Source organism: Aplysia californica, unplaced genomic scaffold (genome assembly GCF_000002075.1).
Source record: "Aplysia californica isolate F4 #8 unplaced genomic scaffold, AplCal3.0 scaffold00111, whole genome shotgun sequence".
Taxonomy (NCBI): Eukaryota; Metazoa; Mollusca; class Gastropoda; order Aplysiida; family Aplysiidae; genus Aplysia; species Aplysia californica.
Window position 1 is genome coordinate 1,037,013 of NW_004797381.1, and position 18,808 is coordinate 1,055,820.

General features: G+C 39.3%; 1 protein-coding gene across 1 annotated transcript; it reads right to left on the reverse strand.

The window, feature by feature from the left end:
• Positions 1-1,110: 1,110 nt before the first annotated feature.
• LOC101855180 (protein FAM221A) lies at positions 1,111-17,483 on the reverse strand. Its single transcript, XM_005095690.3, has 8 exons — positions 17,190-17,483; positions 15,612-15,690; positions 14,159-14,253; positions 8,754-8,944; positions 7,674-7,886; positions 5,816-5,929; positions 4,169-4,281; positions 1,111-1,395 (listed from the first exon to the last, which is right to left on the reverse strand). Exons 1-8 carry the CDS (start codon positions 17,264-17,266, stop codon positions 1,246-1,248), a joined length of 1,032 nt encoding a protein of 343 aa, XP_005095747.1. The 5' UTR covers positions 17,267-17,483; the 3' UTR covers positions 1,111-1,245.
• Between the last annotated feature and the right edge of the window lie 1,325 nt (positions 17,484-18,808).

Here is an 18,808-nt window from a genome sequence, read left to right on the forward strand (position 1 = left end):
TCGAACAAAATTTTAATGTGTTTTGAGAGCACCAATTGCAGCAGGCCGTCCACCTAATCATGAACTAAACTTAACCCCTACGTTAATACAATGGGTACGTTAAGAACAAACTCTCCACATTGTTCAGCAAACATAATAACCGGTAGGATCTCAGGAAAAAAAAAAACAGCAGTGAGTTAAATACCTTAAAAATTATTAGCGGCAAAGACAAGAGATGATTCTGATGACAAACAAATTTCACTAGTCAAGAAGGCAACTTTAACTCTTTCAACCCCATCGCGTCCGGCGGTAATAACCCTATTCCCCTTCAGCGTCCGATATCAGTGACAACTGTTTTGTTTCATTTAGTGCTAGTTTTTGTCGTTTTTCTGAACTATTCCCGAACCAAGTTTATTATCATCAGAACCCTAGGTCTTTTACTTCTGACTGATGTTTTTATTTGAGGAAACATCCCTTGTTCCCTCAAATAAAAACATCAGTCAGAAGTAAAAGACCTTGGCTTCTGATTTGTAACAAAGAAAGATACAAAAGGTCATTTTTACCATCATCTATCAAAATGCTTCCATCTTAACCATCTTGTATAAGTATACTTACGACCTTAGAGCATGCATCAAAATAACATTGAGTGTGTATCTAGCTTACGATTATTATTGTTTATATTGTTGCTCAATCATATTATGCATGTGATTGTAAGCCTACGTGTGTGTGCATGTGTATGCGCGTGTGTGTGTGCGCGTGTGCGCGCGCGCATGTGTGTGTGTGTGTGTGTGTGTGTGTGTGTGTGTGTGTGTGTGTGTGTGTATGTGTGTGTATGTGTGTGTGTGTGTACATGTGATGAAACACCAAACCAATGTGCCAGGATCTGGACAATAAAGATGTATCTTATTTTATCTTATCTTAGTAATGACTAAGCCTTTGTTTCTGTCATTTAGCAGTTAGAGGCAAGCATTTGGGGTTATAATGAGACATAGCGCACCAGGTTTAGGTGACCGTAGAGAAAAACTATGGGAAACAGTGGAAATAACTCAGGGTTTAAAGAGTTAAACTGACCACAAAACATTTCTCACAATAGACTCTATACAATGGCACTATTAGTCAAAACGCAACAGATTTTTTTTTAAAGCACATTACAGAATCATTTCCCCTACCATTACAACCAAACCCCATGTCAAACCATGAAAACAAAATGATGAACAAAATACAAAACTTTAAGTCTGCAAACACTTCTGTCTCTGTCTTCTCTCTTCACTGACGAGATGAGCCAGGCTGAGATTTGGTTGATTTGCCCGACTTGGCTCTGGACGGCTCGATGGCTTTCCTTGTGCCGACCTTTGAACTTGTCTGGGTGTATGGGTTAGGGATAGGGTTTCTCCTGGCTTGTGCTTCCAGCTTTTGCTGTAGTGACATAAAAGTAGTAAAATAGTTTTACGCTCAAATCTAAATGTCAACCAGTTTTTATTTTACATCCAAATTTTGATGTTTACAATATCTCAACTTGAACATGATAATTTTTTTTTTGTTTGAGTTCACTCTACAAGATGCCAGCAAAATGTATACTAATAGTGATTGATACACTCCTGAGAGATCAGTTCTTGTAAGTAAATGTCTTAAGTCACAATCAACATATTTCGACGATGTAAGAGACAGGCTGCTTTGACCATGCCTGACAACCTAATTTGAGTCTGGCTGTATCCTAGTAGAAAAAAGGTTTGGAGATAACTGATAAAACGTCTTGCCGAACATGTCCATCCTTTGCATGCAGAACAAATAGCCCTACTAATTTGATATAGAAACAGGCTTGGGAAAGTCAGACTGAACAAAAACAAGAATAATTAGGATCTTGTTTACCAGCTTCTGGGGTCATAATGGTTTAGCTCTATGCCACTGCATGCAAAATATATAAGTTAAATTCCCATGTGTAAGACTGTGTCATCAAATACCTCTGACAGCCAACTGGCATCCAAGAAATAAATGCCCTACTTATTACAAAAAAATCCTTATTAGGTTGAAGCAGGGAGCTACAGTTTCTGTGCTGTTGAGATCAGGCACTTTGCTGTTGCATACAAAAGAACCAATTTTGATTTTCATGTGGGGAGAATTTTTTATTTAGTATTTCAGCCTTTCTGCTGGGACGGTGAATCCCTCCCCGCCTCGGTCGGCCCTGAAAGGCAGGGTTGAAGCCTACCTCCTAAATGATCTAAATGTTTGTGAAGAGATTCTCTACTGTTTGTGCCTGCACGGTTAGCAGTGGTTCTGTTACCCCCCCCCCCCCCCCCCCAATTTCAAGTTAGATTTATTTGTTTCGTATTTTCAGTACACTAGTCTCCGCCTAAACGCACGGTACTCGGGAGGGCTCCTTAGCGTGTGTTTATACGGATTGTGCTTTTACATGAAAAAAAGGGAGGAAGGGACGCAGTCATCTCATTGCCTTGATTTTCAAGTGACCTCCCTTTGGGGAGGGGGGGATCACTTTGGGCCGATAGTGTGACGACACGTGACTGTTTTGTGAAGGACTGCGGTTAAGAATACAAAGGCGTTGAACGGGTGTGTGTGGGGGGGGGGGCAGAAAGACAGACTCAATGTAATGAACACACCATAACATGTCGGGAACAGGTAGCCTAAAAGGAAATTGTTGGTGATAGTCACAGAGACGACGGCACAGCCACGTGGCTTTCCAAGCGACCACCCCCTTCCGTAAATTCATGAACGAGCATTCCCGCATGTTGCGCATCATAGGTCTAGGTCTAACTAAACATTACATGCAGTCACTCAAACACCAGTCAGAAACCTTCTCTCAAAAGATGCATTTCCAGTGACCAATCAAACTACATTTCAGTCCCCCAACCCCCCAACATTTCACCGACCAGTCCTAGACCTATGTGTCCAGAAAGTTGGGTGTGAAAACGCTGTTCATCACTCGCTTTGTTCGGCGTGAGGGTCAGTCTCATCAAATATCCGGTTTTCTATGCTTGTCTTATATTATAGCAAGCTGTGCAGACAATTGTAGTTTGTAGCAAAAATTTCACTTAGGCTTTACCTGTCGGGGTGTTTCGCAGATCGGAGCGTGTGTTTAGAGGGAGTGACCGTGCGTTTGTACGTCTAAATTATATAGTAAAAAACCCGTCAGATGACGAAAGCGTGCGTTTAGAGGGAGTGACCGTGCGTTTGTACGTCTAAATTATATAGTAAAAAACCCGTCAGATGACGAAAGCGTGCGTTTGAACAGAGCGTGCCTTTGTATGACGTGCGTTTAGGCGGAGACTACTGTAAAGACAAGCACATCAAAACCAGCGTCTGTGGTGCAGATTATGTTAGATGCTTCATCACGACATGCAGAAGACCAAAGTCCAATTCCAGTGCGGGGAGCATTTTGATTCAGTATCTCAGTCTTTCAGCTGGGACTTTTGTATTTTGATGACTACAGTCATACAAACATACATAATTAAGTCAATTAAACTGCTAAAAAAAATTTTGCTGTGCATGTAAAACACTGTGAAATAATTTTGATAGTGTTGTAGGGACATCAGTTGTATTAAGTATCTCCTTTTGGTTGGTTTTCTATACTCCACTCAGACAGGGTTAATTCTAGCAAAGAGGATCAATGAAGCCAAACTCTGAAAAGACCTAAACTCTGACAACAGGGGCATATATCCTTTACAATCATAATTTACTTGCAATCACGGGTACCAGCAGGGACAAAATGTGTCAGGGCTCAGTGGAATCAGGCGCTCGTCAATTTTTGGGCATGTGGAGTTATTGGTATCATCTTAAAACTTGTTCAATTGTCTTGCTATCAGTGAAAAATAATGCCCATCTTATCTCGAATAGAAGTCAAGATATTTGACATTGAATAAGGTGGGGTCGCCTGGTTTCAAAAGTAGAATAAGCGATAAAATGGCCTCCAAAGTTGGGTTACTTCCATAGCTTAGTAGTCCATGGAAACTGAAAACTTACATTATTTGTGCCTTTAATCAATCTTTTTCAGTAAAAACCACCAAGAAATATGTTCTTAATTGGACAACAATGGTGTTAAGCCATAAAACAAAAATTCGTTAAAAATTACCGAACTGCCAGAAAAATGTCAGTTTTTTCTGTTTCATTATTTTGACGAGTGCCTGATTTCACAACGCTGCCTCACAAATTGTCCAAAACAGGCAAAAACACTCACTCGTTCCTGGTATCTCCTCTCGAAAAAGTCCATGTCCGACTCTCCCTCTTTCTTGACGGCAGAAATTCTTTCTTCGATGTCATCAAACACTCGCTCGTTGCCGCCTGTGATGGCTGTGGGTGGAAGCGTGCACTGTGAGTCACAGTCTAGATATGATTCTGGCTTAATGTCCTTCCTAATCACTCAATCAAGTTATTTGGAGATGTGTGTGAGTGTGTGTAATACACGAACAGTATCTGTTACACTCAAGAAATTCCTTATTTTTCTTAAAACGCTATGTCTAGGTTTTGTAAGTTGACTGAATAATAGGGATGACTTCTCGTAATTGAGTTATAAGAATAATTTCTAGCTTTCCAGGGACACTGAATCAGCACCAGACTTTTCCAGCTTTTTTTTCGTTTCTATGACCATTTGCAATAACTGACAATGAGACTGATTTCTTTACATTCATAATTGTGTCCGCGCACATTTCCTACACAAAAACTAAGAATGAATGTTTTAGTGGTCATTATTTTTATTCCATACAAGAAGTTTATCTCTACCCATGTATTTACATGGTTTTGTGGTTTTATTAATCGCTTATATTATATCTTTTTAGTTGTATGCAGGCTGCCACAGACACAGCATGATTCATGAACAAACGCAGAGTAACTTTCTCTTGTTTAATAGTAAAATAAGAGCTAACGCTGATCGTCTTTAGTTAAAAATTGCAGATGTGCATCTTTCTTCTCTTATAACTTGACTATTACTACTACCGCAGATTTAAGATTTCTCATGGTAAAAGACATGATATTCATAGTCAGTTTAACACAGATTTTGGAGAGAATTGTCGAGCCTTTTTTAAATTAACAATCATTTATTCATAAGTTTGTAACTAAAACAGGACAAATTGGGTACTCTACAAACACTTGTCTAGAACAAAAACTAAGGCACAGAAACTAACCATTCTAACACAGAATAAATCTCAAGACATTGATCTTTTAGTACATCCGCGTAATGGTTTGCTATGTGGGATGGGGAAGAAGTTATATCGTTTTAAACAGTCAAAAATGCGAACTTCCTAACCGACACCGGCAAAGTCGCTTCAGGGCTCATTAACCCCGTGACCCCGAGCCGGGGAGCTCCGGCGGGCTGCTGAGTCACGCTAACTAAAAGTAACAGAATCGGCCGAAAAGTGACGCCGTGCACTACGCTGCCTCACATATTAGTCTTTACCCTTTTCAAATCATAAAAGTAACAGAAAATAAGACATGAGCCCTGAGTTTACCTACAGAAAACTGTACAAAATGAAACCACAAAGAAGGTAGACGATAACAATAAATACAAGACAAAAGAGAAAGAGACGGATCAAGAATTAATAACTTACCAGGTACTAAAAACAAAATAAGATTGAGGATATACCGCCAAGCAGTTAAATGAGAGGCATTCATGATCACTAATGCCTAGTTCAGATCTAGCACTTGAATCAGAAGAAGAATGTTAGTTCGGCAGTTTCATTTTATCACCACTAAAAAGTAATTGATATAAATAAGGAAAACACAAATGTTGAAAAGTGCTTGCGCGAGTGTGACTGTGTGCATGTGGTGGGAGCCTGTGGGAGATGGAGAGAAACAATTTCAGCGTAATTCTTGAGAACCAATTACATACCATGTCCTCCATGTTTGGCCATATGATGGGCCTTGATGGAATTCACATTGGCTCTCAGAAATGGGTTGTCCTGGGCTGTGATTGGCTGGTTCAAAAACTCGTCAGACGGAGCACCTTAATGAAAATAGTCCAAATCAAAATTTGTTGAAATCAAGTTTATTAGTAAGAGATAATAGAGGCATATTAATACAACTGCAAACATTTACTGCAGAGAAAATAAGATGGTCAAATAGAAACAACAGAGTAATGGAACAGAAATAGGACTTACCAGTGGCGCCTTCAACCTGCCATAGGTATTAAGAAATAATGCAAATCCATAGAGGCCTTTATTCAGTAATGTTGTCTTATAGGCGTGGGCTTTAAAATACCACGTGCAACACCATGTTTCAAATCTGAAGCAGTGGACTAATCAAACAAAAAAGACAGACACTGCAGCAAGGACAGAAGTTACTCATTTCTCCTCCAACAGAGATACTATTTGTGAATATAAACCTTTGCGTATGTTCTTTTTTACATGGAAGCAGGTGTACATTATCTTGAAGTGCAGTGGCCTGTCATAGATAACAGTATCTCTCCTCCAAGCTCAATAAAAACAGAGGATTAAAAAAGTAAAAGTACTAATGTAGAAGTAATAATTTTAAAGCTAGAACAAAAAATGCTTGAAAATGAAATCCTTGCCTACAGGAGCAAAACACAAGCAACTAACCAGTAAGACTGATTGTAAATATATTTTGGTGAATTATTAAATGTGTCATTATTTACTTTAACTAAAACTAATAGACGATCATTTACATACAGTGGAACTCGGATTCAACGAAGTCGTAGGGCCTGACCTTCAATTGCGTTGAATCCAAGTGTTCGTTACGCCAAATATAAGGTTTTTGTGCAGATAATTCCAGGCACGGAGCAAGTAATGTCTAATGTATTCGACTTTTTCAATAAAAAAGTAGTTTGGTCGCAAATGAGAGGCATTTTCGTTTCTTCGATACTGAAGAATTGCTGGAAAATTTTAAGAAAATACACTGAACTCTACCAAGCACACACGGTGCAAAAGGGCTGATTTGTTCAAACACATCACAGTGTCATCTATCATCTATAATGTATTGTTGCTAAACAAGTTGCTGTGTAGAGCATAGCGTACGGCAATGTTTGATTCCACAGTCCTGCACACAATTCATCATGTAGATTTATGTCAAGATTAGTTTATCATTGTAATGTTGATTAGTACGCAGGGGGAAAGGGTGCGGTGGCAAAGCAAATAGTGTGCTGGTCTCCGAGGCGGAAAGTTCGGGTTCAAGCCTCAGATTGGACACAATTTTTTTTTTACCTCCTCCAGCCCACCCAGCGGTAATGGATACCTGACTTTGAGTTGGAAAAGTAAAGGCTGCGTGGAAAGGAACCGGCCACACTACCACAATATGCCGAAGGCCCAGGAAGTTGATTCACCACCAAATCTATCCCCAATGTCCGGATCGGAAGCAGAAACAGCTTTCAAATTTAGCCAGGGGGGGAAAAATTTACTGTGTCATGTTTGTATCTCTACTGACGTTCCGTGTCCGGATTGTTTGTATCCCCCTCCACCATCCCCCTCCACCATCCCCCTCCCCCCAGACACACGCACACACAGTCACACATAACCATGTGCTGGACACCTGTCCGACCCCGACAAACGGTAAGACATGGGTGTTTGCCAACAGCGTGGGTGTTTGTATGAAAGGAGGCTACCCATTGATCACATAGAGCAGTTCACCCTGAAAAACGACTTCATTGAATCAGAGCTTTCCCATCCATTCATGTGTCTGTTGAATCTGAGTTCGTTGAAATCGAGTTCCACTGTATTCCTACAAGTCAAGCCTACCTCTACCACTTGGGTCCAGTCTCAGATATCCCTCAGCCAGTGAGGAGAAGCCAGTGATGCCCCCCATGGCCTGGAACGGCACGGCCTCGCCCAGGGGATGTCCACGAGCCTCTCTCTCATCGGCCGTCTCCACAATCATACGGTGGTCATTGTGGCCACTGCCACAGGCACAGGTGAAGGAGCTCTTGAAACCAGTGCATTTGGTGCAGCCCGCTACACATACAAAGATCATACTTGTTAAAACACAGACAAAAAAAATACAACTTCATTCATATTTTTCTTAGATTTGTGTTATATAACTAACAAAGACAAAAATCAAAAGAATCAATAAACAATCAGTAGAAACAGTCAAAAATTACCCCTTTAAAGGGAAACTGTGAGTGTCAAGTAAACATGAAAAATGTAACAAATGTGTTTGGTCAAACATTTATATGAGTTTTGTAAGTGTGCATGGGTTTATCACTACTACTACTATCAACATAATTAGGTTATTATATATTAGAGGCTCATATTTTGTAATTATCCCTCCGTAAACTTGTACTATGCTTAGACATAATGCCACAGGGTATCTAAGTGATCTTTTCAGACAAAAAATAAACATTACTAAATTTCAGACTTGCACAATTTGTGACTGTAGTCATCAAAATACAAAATCGTCAAGCAGGTCACATTGCATTATATTCAGCACCATGGTTTTGAACAAAAGCACAAAGGTAACAGACTCAAGGAAAAAAAATTAGCATTGTTTACATGATAGAATGAGAGACATGGAGGAGATGTGCGGAAAGGGACATGAGAGAGATGAAGCTCACTTGGAACGAGCTAGGAAGGATGGCCCAGGATAGAGATAAATGGAAGGAGCCTGTATGTGGCCTATACCCTGCCAGGGGTGAAAGGCATAGATGATGACATGATAGCAACAGACATGATCAAGCTGAAAACAATAAAGAGCAGCTGAAATGCTGCATCCCAGGTGAAATATTGACTCTTTAACTTAAATAGTTTCGACACATGTTTGAAGAAAATAAATATAAAATAAACTTCCTAATCAAATTTTAAAAAACACTGTGTGTTTCATACCCTTTTTGCAGATAAACGGTGCCTTTACATTGTGGTCATCAGCTAGATGCTTGCAAGTACAGCGTATGGACTGAGAGCCGTTGAGGGGCACATAATGGTAGGAGGCACAAGGACAGCCAGACACTTTACAGGGGAGGAGAATCGGACGCGATGATGGAATCGATGCGAAATCTGTTTTGTGTTGTTTGTACCTGAAAGAAAAGAGGAATGAAAAAGTCAACAACAACAAAAAATGCAAAACTGACTCATCAGCAATGTCAAAGCTGAGAATAAGGCAGAAAATACAGAGAATATTTCATCTTCAAAAAAACGTTCACATCTTCTTGACACATGACGCACAAAACACACAAGATATTATGAGGAAATTACAAACTTGCTAGCTTATACAGACTAGCTGTTCAAACCATAAAGTATTTTCTGTGTTCTCAGTCTTAGATCAAAGATTACAGTAAGCATATCTTTCTACACCCCTTTAAATGTATTTTAAATCTTTCAGCGCCCAATTAAATATGATCATTTATATGCAATATATAAATAGAGACTAGTGGTGCAGGGAGGAGTCAACCACATAGAAAGAATTAAGTCACTGTTACCAATCATATAACAGCACCCTGTGCTTTTTTACGTAGATCATTTTTCTTTTTCCTTCTATGTTATCCATCCATTTGTTACATTGAGGATGTAATTTGTAACTGGGAGGTTGGTGGGTGCCGTTCTGATGAGGTCTGCCCTCTCAACTGCTTTCCAAAGTCATAATTGTCCTCATTAGTTACCCGTGAAATAGCCATCATCATTCAAGTTTTGAGTCTGAATTAACAGAAGCACATCAACACGTCCTAGGGTGCAACTTCCAACCACCCTCATGAGTATTTGGAGTGAAAGTCAAAGTGTGTATACTGATTTGTGAGTAGGAGTTTTACATACAGAATTTGCAATACAGTTAAGTCACATAAGTGCAGATAATTAAGAGATGTCACAAGACAGTAAACACACACCAAAAAAAGAAGAAAGATAAGGAGGACAGATGTTTGATAGGAAAGAAGGAGCAAACGATACCAGAGCACCCGCCAACCATCCTCATGTCCAGATTTGTTGATGAATTACAGTAAATTTTTCACCAAACGATCTATCTGGAAGTACAGTAGACAAGTGGCAGAACTGAAGAAGCAGAAGGTTCACACAACACCAAAGCCACCAACAATCACCTGTACAAAAAATGTAGAAGTCTTACAGTCCTATCAACACAATTTAGATCATTAAATTTTAAGAGGTGTCCTGCTTTCACTTTGCCTGTTATGGCTAACCTGGGCAAAAATGTCCTAGCAGAGAAGCAGAGAAGCAGAGATACTCAATAAAAATTCTCCCTTTTGGGAAGTTGAACTCGCATCTTCTGTTTGTAATACCTACCTCTACCACTTGGGTCCAGTTTGTAATGTCAAAGAGCCTAACTTCTACATCACAGCAAACCACTAACAATTTGTAGCAAAAGCAACTGTAAATTTTACACACCCCTATCAATACAATTTAGATCACAAGCCAGGCCGCTTTTGCCTATGTGTACATATATGTGAGGCAGCGTGGTGAAATCAGGCGCTTGTCAAAATAATGAAAGGGAAGAAACTGGCATTTTTCCGCAGGTTTGGGAAATTTTATTGAATTTTTGTTTTTTGGCTCTACACCTTTCATGCCAATTAACGAACACATTTCTGGGTGGATTTTACTGAAAAACGTTGATTAAAGGTATGAAAAATGTAATTTTAAAGTTTCCACGCACTCTTAAGCTAAGGAATAATTAAACTTCGGCGGCCATTTTCTCACAAATTTTACATCTGAAACCAGGCAACCCCTACCTCCTTCAATGGCCAATATCTTGACTTGTATCCAAGATAAAAGGATATTGTTTTCATCAACAGCAAGGCAAACGGACAGGCTTTAAGAAGATACCTATAACTCCATATGCCCAAAAATTGACGAGCCCCTGATTCCACCACAACGTGTCACATATATGACTGGTAGTAATGTTTCAGACTTAAAGAACAACAAACATTCTAAGTGTCTATGTCTCCTTATGCACGACACAGCGTTTAGTCGCACGCAACAGTCGCTAGTGATGAGTCACAAGGTGTGCATCCTTAGGCGCGACCACAACATACAAAAATTTTCAGTCGCCTACTACAAAACTGTCTCCTTATACTTATACGCAATGCGACGTTTAGCCGCTTGCAACTGGCTAAGCGCTCATGTGTAGTGGCAATTAACGGAGGAGAGACAGTGGTAAATTTTAATGTAAAGATGGACAAGGAAGTAGGTCTACAAAGTCCGTCAGATGGGAGTTCTACGAGCTGCTGACATTTTTTATTCCATACATGGCCAATCCCGTGAAAGTCCTCTTCCTCCTCCTCTTCATCCTCCTCCTCTTTCCTCCTTCTCCTCCTGCTGTCCGTTAAAAAAACAAAACAACAAAATTATATTTTAAAAACTTGCAATAGGTCAAATTGAAGAACATCCTACACAAACCCACACACATGCACACACACACACACACACACATATGCACATGCACACACACACACCACCACACCACACCACACACTGTATGTTGACCGGCACTCCTTGGATAGGTACGAGGGCTGTCCCACAGAAAACCGGAAAAGATCCATAAAAGCAACAATCTTTGTCCTATTATAATAAAAATGTAACGCATTATACCTCAACATGTGTTTTATTTCTCAATGTAATCACCATCCCGCTGGACCTATTTTACCCATCGCTGGATCAGGGAGAAAACACCCTCCCTGAAGAATTTTTCTACAAGGGATTTCAACCAATCTTTCATGGCTTCCACGAGGTCTTCTTCTTCGGTGAGTCGCTGTCCAGAAATATGGCATTATATTGGTCCAAAAAAGATGATAATCTGACGGGATCAAGTCAGGAATGTGAGGGGAGTGAGGGAGAACTTCCCAGCCGAACCTTTGGATCCAGTCTTTCACAGCCTTTGCGGTGTGTGGCGTTGCGTTGTCATGCTGCAAATGACCCCGCTGGACAACAGGCCTGGTCTTTTTCAGCGAACAATCTCTCTCAACTTATCAAGAGTCTGCCAGTATCTGTTAGCATTAACAGCTTGTCCTGGTTCCAGAATGATAAGAAGCAGAACACCCTTTGCGTCCCAGAAAACCGTGGCCATGAGTTTCTTCAACGATGGCTGAACTTTAAACTTTTTCGGGGGGGGGGGGGGGGGGGGGGGGGGGTGAAGATGTGTGCTTCCAAACCATTGAATCCCTCTTCGTCTCAGGGGTCATGTAGGGTATCCAAGGCTCATCACCTGTAATAGATCTAATGCTTCTCAGGAATGCTTCATTGTTTTGTTGGAGGTCTCCAGATGCGTTCACGACTGCGGTGACAGCTTGACAACAACAATTCAACAAAGTCTGAGACACTTCAACACGTTGCGTCTTGTGGTCAGCTGTCAACTCTTTTGGGACCCATCGAGCAGAGGCCTTTTGATAGTGCAGCTCATCAAACACTATCGTATGGACAGTCGACTTTGAAATGTTTAGCGATTCGGAAATTTCGCCAAATATTAGGCGCCTGTCTGTTTGAATGAGTTTGATAACGGGACTCTTATTGTCCTCAGTCTTGGCAGAAAAACAAGGTCCTGGGTGAACTTTGTCATTGACATCCGTATGCCCGGCTTTAAACTTACTACACCACAGATATACCTGTTACTTTGCCATTACTTTCTCCCTGTAAACTGACTTTATTTCAGAGTGTATTTCTATAGGTTTGCTGAGTTCGTTTGGTTTGTGCAATGCTCATAGTGCTCAATCAGGAAATTCCTAAATGATTGTTTTACAAGTGTGCGTTTACAGAATGTGAAAATATTGAATAGTTTACAAATTACAGCCAAATTCCGGTTTTCCATCGGACAACCCTCGTATTTTGACCAACAGTGATGCTCTTAACCTGTCACACCCCCAGTCTGTTGTACGCAACAAGGCCCTCGACTCCATCGTTACATGGACCAATCGCAGGCGACAATCGTGTGCGACTAGACATCGCATCAAATGTAAGGAGACGGTTTGTTTATAATCTTACTCGAATGATTTTAGAGCGACAGGGACCACACTCGACGCAACATCGTATCGCGCATAAGGCGGAGACAAGCTCTAAAAGTTAAACTTTAGTTATTATCATTGTTATTCTCTAGATCTATCACAAATTTATTCTTAGATCTCTTATCAAAACAGCCCCACACCTCTTCCCAAAATTTGTGTCAGCAGCCCTATAACAAAACTAATAAGAGGTGAAAACCTCATTGATATTGCTCATAAACTATGATAAACTATCATTGCTGGAAGATAAGGACTTAACCCAACAGGAACTAAATCGTTCTAAAACGGCAGTAAGAATTCCCATGATGTAAAGGTACCAACACTATCAGTTCCCCTTTAGTAAAGTCTTACTACACAGGTAAGCACCAGTGTGCAAATAAATCATCTTTCCATAGAGACAGACACCATTATGACAACACTCCACCAGGCACAAGGGCAGCAAGATACAGTTGAACCTGTCCAAGACAACCATTCATCATTGAGGAGAAAAGTGGTCAACTTAGACAGGTAGTTCTCTTTGACCGTGTCATTATGATTTTTTAACAAAGCAAGAGAAGAAGTGGGAAGTGGTCGTTTGTTCAGATGACTGTCTTCAACAGGTGGTTGTTTGAGCAGGTTCAACTGTATTTTCCTGTCAGACACATAAGTAAAGATTCCAGCTGTCTTGTTACTGAGCTGTAAGAAAATGATATTACTTTAGTAATGAGAAGCAAATTTGTCACATTCCATGAGGGAAATAGGTAAGGCAGACCAACAAAAACAAAAGACGGATGGAAAGGAAGTAGGACAACCAGTGGCACTTTCCGACCACCCGCCAGAAAATATCAGTTGCAGACAGTACATGAATAAGATATGTGCAGCACTGAGTTCACAATATCATTAACACTACTAAGGTTGTTTTGGAGTAAAAACTGCTTTCGTCCTGCTTGTCAGCAGAGAAACAGAAACTCTTAAATCAAATATCATCCCTAGGGGGGAGGCGGTGGGGTGTGATTGTAATGTTTTACACTGTATCGACACAACTTAGATCATTTAGCAGATAGTTGGTTTGACTCTCCCTGTCTTGAGGGCTAACCAAGGCTGAAAGGGATACAGCATCCCAGAAAACTGATGGAGATACTCAATTTAAAAAATTGTCCACTTGGGAATAAAAGTTATGTCTTCTGTGAGCAACAGCGAAAAGCCTCTAAAGATCCACTAAGAGAATCAAACTCGTGTCTTTGTGGGCAATGTAATGTAAAGAGCCCAATCACTACATAGAAGATGTTGGCAAGGAAAAAAAAATGAACTCACCTGTGAGTGCAAAAACAAGGTGTCTCTGGACCTATCAACTTGCAGTCCATCCCAGCTGGATTCGTGTAACACGTGTACAAACGGTTTTTGACTCGCTGAAATAGTTGTACAGAACTTAGACAAACTTGACTCATAAAAAGTCAAAATAAAATTGATATAAAGGCTTCAACAAAAGAAATTCACATCCAGTATTGAGGTTTACATACAACCTTTTCGTGAATTTCTCAAGTGATCTAGCCACCTTGCTCATCAATTCGAAGATAATAAAAATAACTAATCGTGTCACGACGTGTTGGAATCAGGCTCTTGTCAATTTCTGGGCAAATGGAGTTATTGGAGTCATCTCAAAGCTTGATCATTTTTCTATATTCAGATGGAAAAAAAATTCAATTATCTTGAATAGAAGTTGAGATGTTTGCGATTTACAGAGGTGGGGGTTGCCTGGTTTCAAATGTAAAATTTGTGAGAAAATGGCTGTCAAAGTTTGGTTACTTCCGTAAGCTGAGAGTCCTTGGAAACTTTAAATTTACATTTTTCTGTGCCTTTAATCAATGTTTTCAGTAAAATCTACACAAAAATGTGATTTTAAATGCAAATAAAAAGTGTGGAGCCAAAAAAAAAGAAAATTAGATAAAAATTGTCCATCAGCCAAAGCTGATTTCTTTGATTTTATTATTTTGACGAGTGCCTGATTTCACCATGCTGCCTCACAATTTAAGTTTTACAGCATGTTATTTTGTGAAAGGTTCCCGTACAAAACAAGTCAATCAGCATTAAACAATGCATTGGACCTTGTTTCTGTTTTGTTCAGCACAGTCTTTTGTTATGTAACAAAAAGTAGCTGATGTAGCACAGTCACTCCTATGTAGGCCTACTATGAATATGATGCACTGTGCGTACAAAATTAATAGAACAACTAAAAAGCAGCTATACAGGAAAACAAAAACCCATTAGTCATTTTAGTTTTTTTCCAACTTGAGCCTCTGCATATTTTTAAGGAAACTCATCACTTTATTTTCCATAAGAGTAATTTTGATGTAAAAACAGTACAAAATAGAATGAACAAACCGTCTGAGTAGAAATTATATAACGTAGACAACATCTACTGCATATAATTGCTCAGACTGTCTTTGAAACCCTAGATTGAATGCATTTTCGCAAAGATTGGAAGTGGGCTTGGGGCAAGTTCAAAGCAGAATTATTCCTGAATGCACCATAAAACAAAGAGTGTTTTATTCTTTCCTTCATTTACAATTTCATCAGACGCTAGTTTATAAACTTGGCTCAAAATTGTTATTGATTTACATGTACAATGTCAAGACCCAAGTTACATCAGTTAAAAGCTATAATTTAAACAGGTCTCATAATAATGTTTACACACATTTACACATTTAGCAATGTTCCCTACAGCAGATTCCAGAAAATATAATATCATTAGCCTAATGTTGCTTACTTGTGGTATGACTTTCTTCTTGTAAGCCTCATATTCCTCCGGTGTGAACATATTACCTCCATCATCATCTCCCACAATGCTGAAGATAACAAAGAGCAATGAATAAACAAAATGATGTTTTATACAGACCTGTTATAGTTTATTCTTTCATAAATCAGTGAGCAGAGGAAATATCGTTGGAAGCAATGAAGGTAATTTCTTTTTTGCAATAATTTTGCAAATAAAAATTTCTTAAAAGATAAGCAATGAACATATATATGATGGAAATTTGTGTAGGATTAGACGTGTTGATCTATTTCTTCTGTTAGGTTACTTATTCCTTTGAGCCACAATGAATTTAACTGGCATCTGCTTTGTAGCAGTGGCTCTTCACCGTAGTACACAGAAAACATGGGTTTTATTCCCATTTTGAGAAGTTCTAATTGAGTATCTGTCTACAAAGATGTTACACACAGTGTGACATGGATAGCTCGAATTTATCTGTTGTTACAGGGACCCTTAGTTCAAGGGATATCTTACAAAGATAAAGAAGAAAAAAAAAAACGGACCGCAGGCACAGTTCGACCCATGCGTGATTTCCAGTCTTTTGTGTTTGATCTATCCATGTTATACTGTATTATGCCTTCTTGTCTGTTCTTAACTTAAACGATTTCATGAAGTTGAGCAAGGTGTATATGTATATAGTCAAAGCTTCTCTGTCACCTGTCCAAGACACCGTTTAAATAACCACCCCCCTCCCCCCTTTAAAAAAAATTTTGTTTCTCTTTTAAAATATATTAGAATGACACTGTTCAAGATATCCAATTTGCTTCTTGAAAAAGGGCGGATATTTTGAACACTTTTAACTGTATAGGCTGTAGGTCCTATTCTAAATATATCTCAATTCCAGATCTGACTCCTGATGGCTATCAGAAGGAGAATTTCTAAAAACCCACTCTTAGAAAAAGCAAATTTTTGAAAGGGAAAAAAATTAATTTGTCTTATTCATTACCTTTAAATTGACAGACTCCTATAACCATAGGCTATGTGACAGGACTGATTGTGGTGGAATACAGCCAGGCTAGCCATACTTAAGGACAGCTAGACTGTCATATTTGTATTTCAGACAAAACCAACTTACTGACTTGCATGTACTTGAACCTGTATAATTACTAGATCTAATCTAGATCTAGATCCAATGCGACCTGTGTACTCAATAGGCTTGAGTCGATAGGGCCAAACCTAGATCTAAGTATGGCTAGACTGTTTAGCCGTACTTAAGTACTTAAGTACGGCTAGACTCTCTAGCCACTTCGATCTTTGTTTATCATTGGATAATTTTGAATTCGTGCCAAAGTCGTCTAGAAAGGTATTTAATTCCCTCCCATGAGGGCGTCACCATTTTTAGTTTTGGTCTGCAAGTGTTAACTTTCTAAGAATCTCAATCTCCCAAAACGTAAGTCCTTCCTCCATGCTTGAGGGTTACGAGTTACGAGAGTGAAAGATCTAGATCTAGATCTAATATATATCTACTATTATAGATTAGATCTATTAAAATTAACGGTCCATAAAATGAATCATACTGACGAAACAACTTACCGTCGGTACTCAAGATATGCATCAACAGAAGCCCCTGCATTCCCGCCAAACTTAAGACCATACTGTCGATCGGCCATGTTTCCGTGCAACAGTCGTTATAATTAGATAATAAGTTATTAAGGAATCTAAATCTTAGATTATTCTGGGTACAGGCTTGTAGAAATGCTTTTACGAATCTAGAAAAGAAGCCCGATAAATATGTAGAGGTGTGAATACTAAAGACTTCTTTCTTTCTATTTTTGTGTGGGCTGAAGAATTCCTCAGCTACCTACTGAAAAGATCACCTGTTTGTAAACAGGAAGTTAAAGCGTCATTAGCAACCTGGAATCAAAATAAAAACTTGTAGTGGCTCTATATCCGAAACAAGAAAAGAATCATCAGGATGTCCTTTTTTGCGTAAAGGTAGGCCTACATAATAATATCAGTTACATTTATTGTGGGAATGCTTTTTAGCCTGCTTGGGGGGGAAATAGACCCTTTTCAGGCAACAATAACTGAAAACAGAAAATAAATTAAAAGAAAGAAAGAGTTTAAAGTAAGTTTTTAGAGTGAATAACCATTATTGTCCATTATCCTCTGTAGAGAGACGATATTATGCTATCCTTTCTCCTCTTCAAAAATAATAATATAAAAAAATAGACCTATATAGCCTACATATTTTATTTCATGGCATTTATAGATTCTACCGTGCAGAACAATTAATAAATACAAGAAAAAAGAAATCCGGTGAACCAAAGCCAATATAAAAATAACGATTTTAGCAAAAAGAATTAAAGAGCAGTAGGCCTGAAGAACGTTAAATCATAGACAACACACTCTCAGTGGTCAGGCCTCAAAATTCCACCTGTCAACAATTAAAATAGACCCTCTAATGAACCCCAAGAACTTTCCCAACCCGCCAATGTCCGAAACCTCCACTTAAAGGGGGGAAAGGGGGGGGGGGGTAAATTCCTGTCGTGAAAACGAGTGGTAAATTATTGGTAAAGGCGGACAGTGTGTAAAAGTGAGAGAGAGGTGAGGGCGGATTTATAACCTAGCCAACACGAGAAATGTGCTGACATTATAAACGAAGCTCTGCAACAGACGAGTTTTTGTTCCAGATTTATTTTTCTTTGCTTCGTTTATGGTGTGTGTGTCTCTGCGTGTGTGTGTGTGTGTGTGTGTGTGTGTGTGTGTGTGTGTATGTATGTATGTATGTATGTATGTATGTATGTATGTATGTATGTATGTGTGTGTGTGTGTGTGTTTTAAATTCAGGAATTTTTCTCAACGACTGACACTTTGCCACTTCTTTTGGTTTTGTTGTTTACCACAAAATCGACTTTTCAAACTTGTAGTGTAAACAGTTTGCTTTGACCTAGCACTCCTCTATCCAACTCTCTCTCTCTCTCTCTCTCTCTCTCTCTCTCTCTCTCTCTCTCTCTCTCTCTCTCTCTCTCTCTCTCTCTCTCTCTCTCTCTCTTCTCTTCTCTTCTCTCTCTCTTCTCTTCTCTTCTCTCTTCTCTCCCCAATACCCTCAACCGCGCACTAGATATGGGCCCATATATCAGAATATGAACAGATCATTCTTCTGAAGCAACACTGCGTTGAGGAATTTATGACACAGACATAGTAAAGAC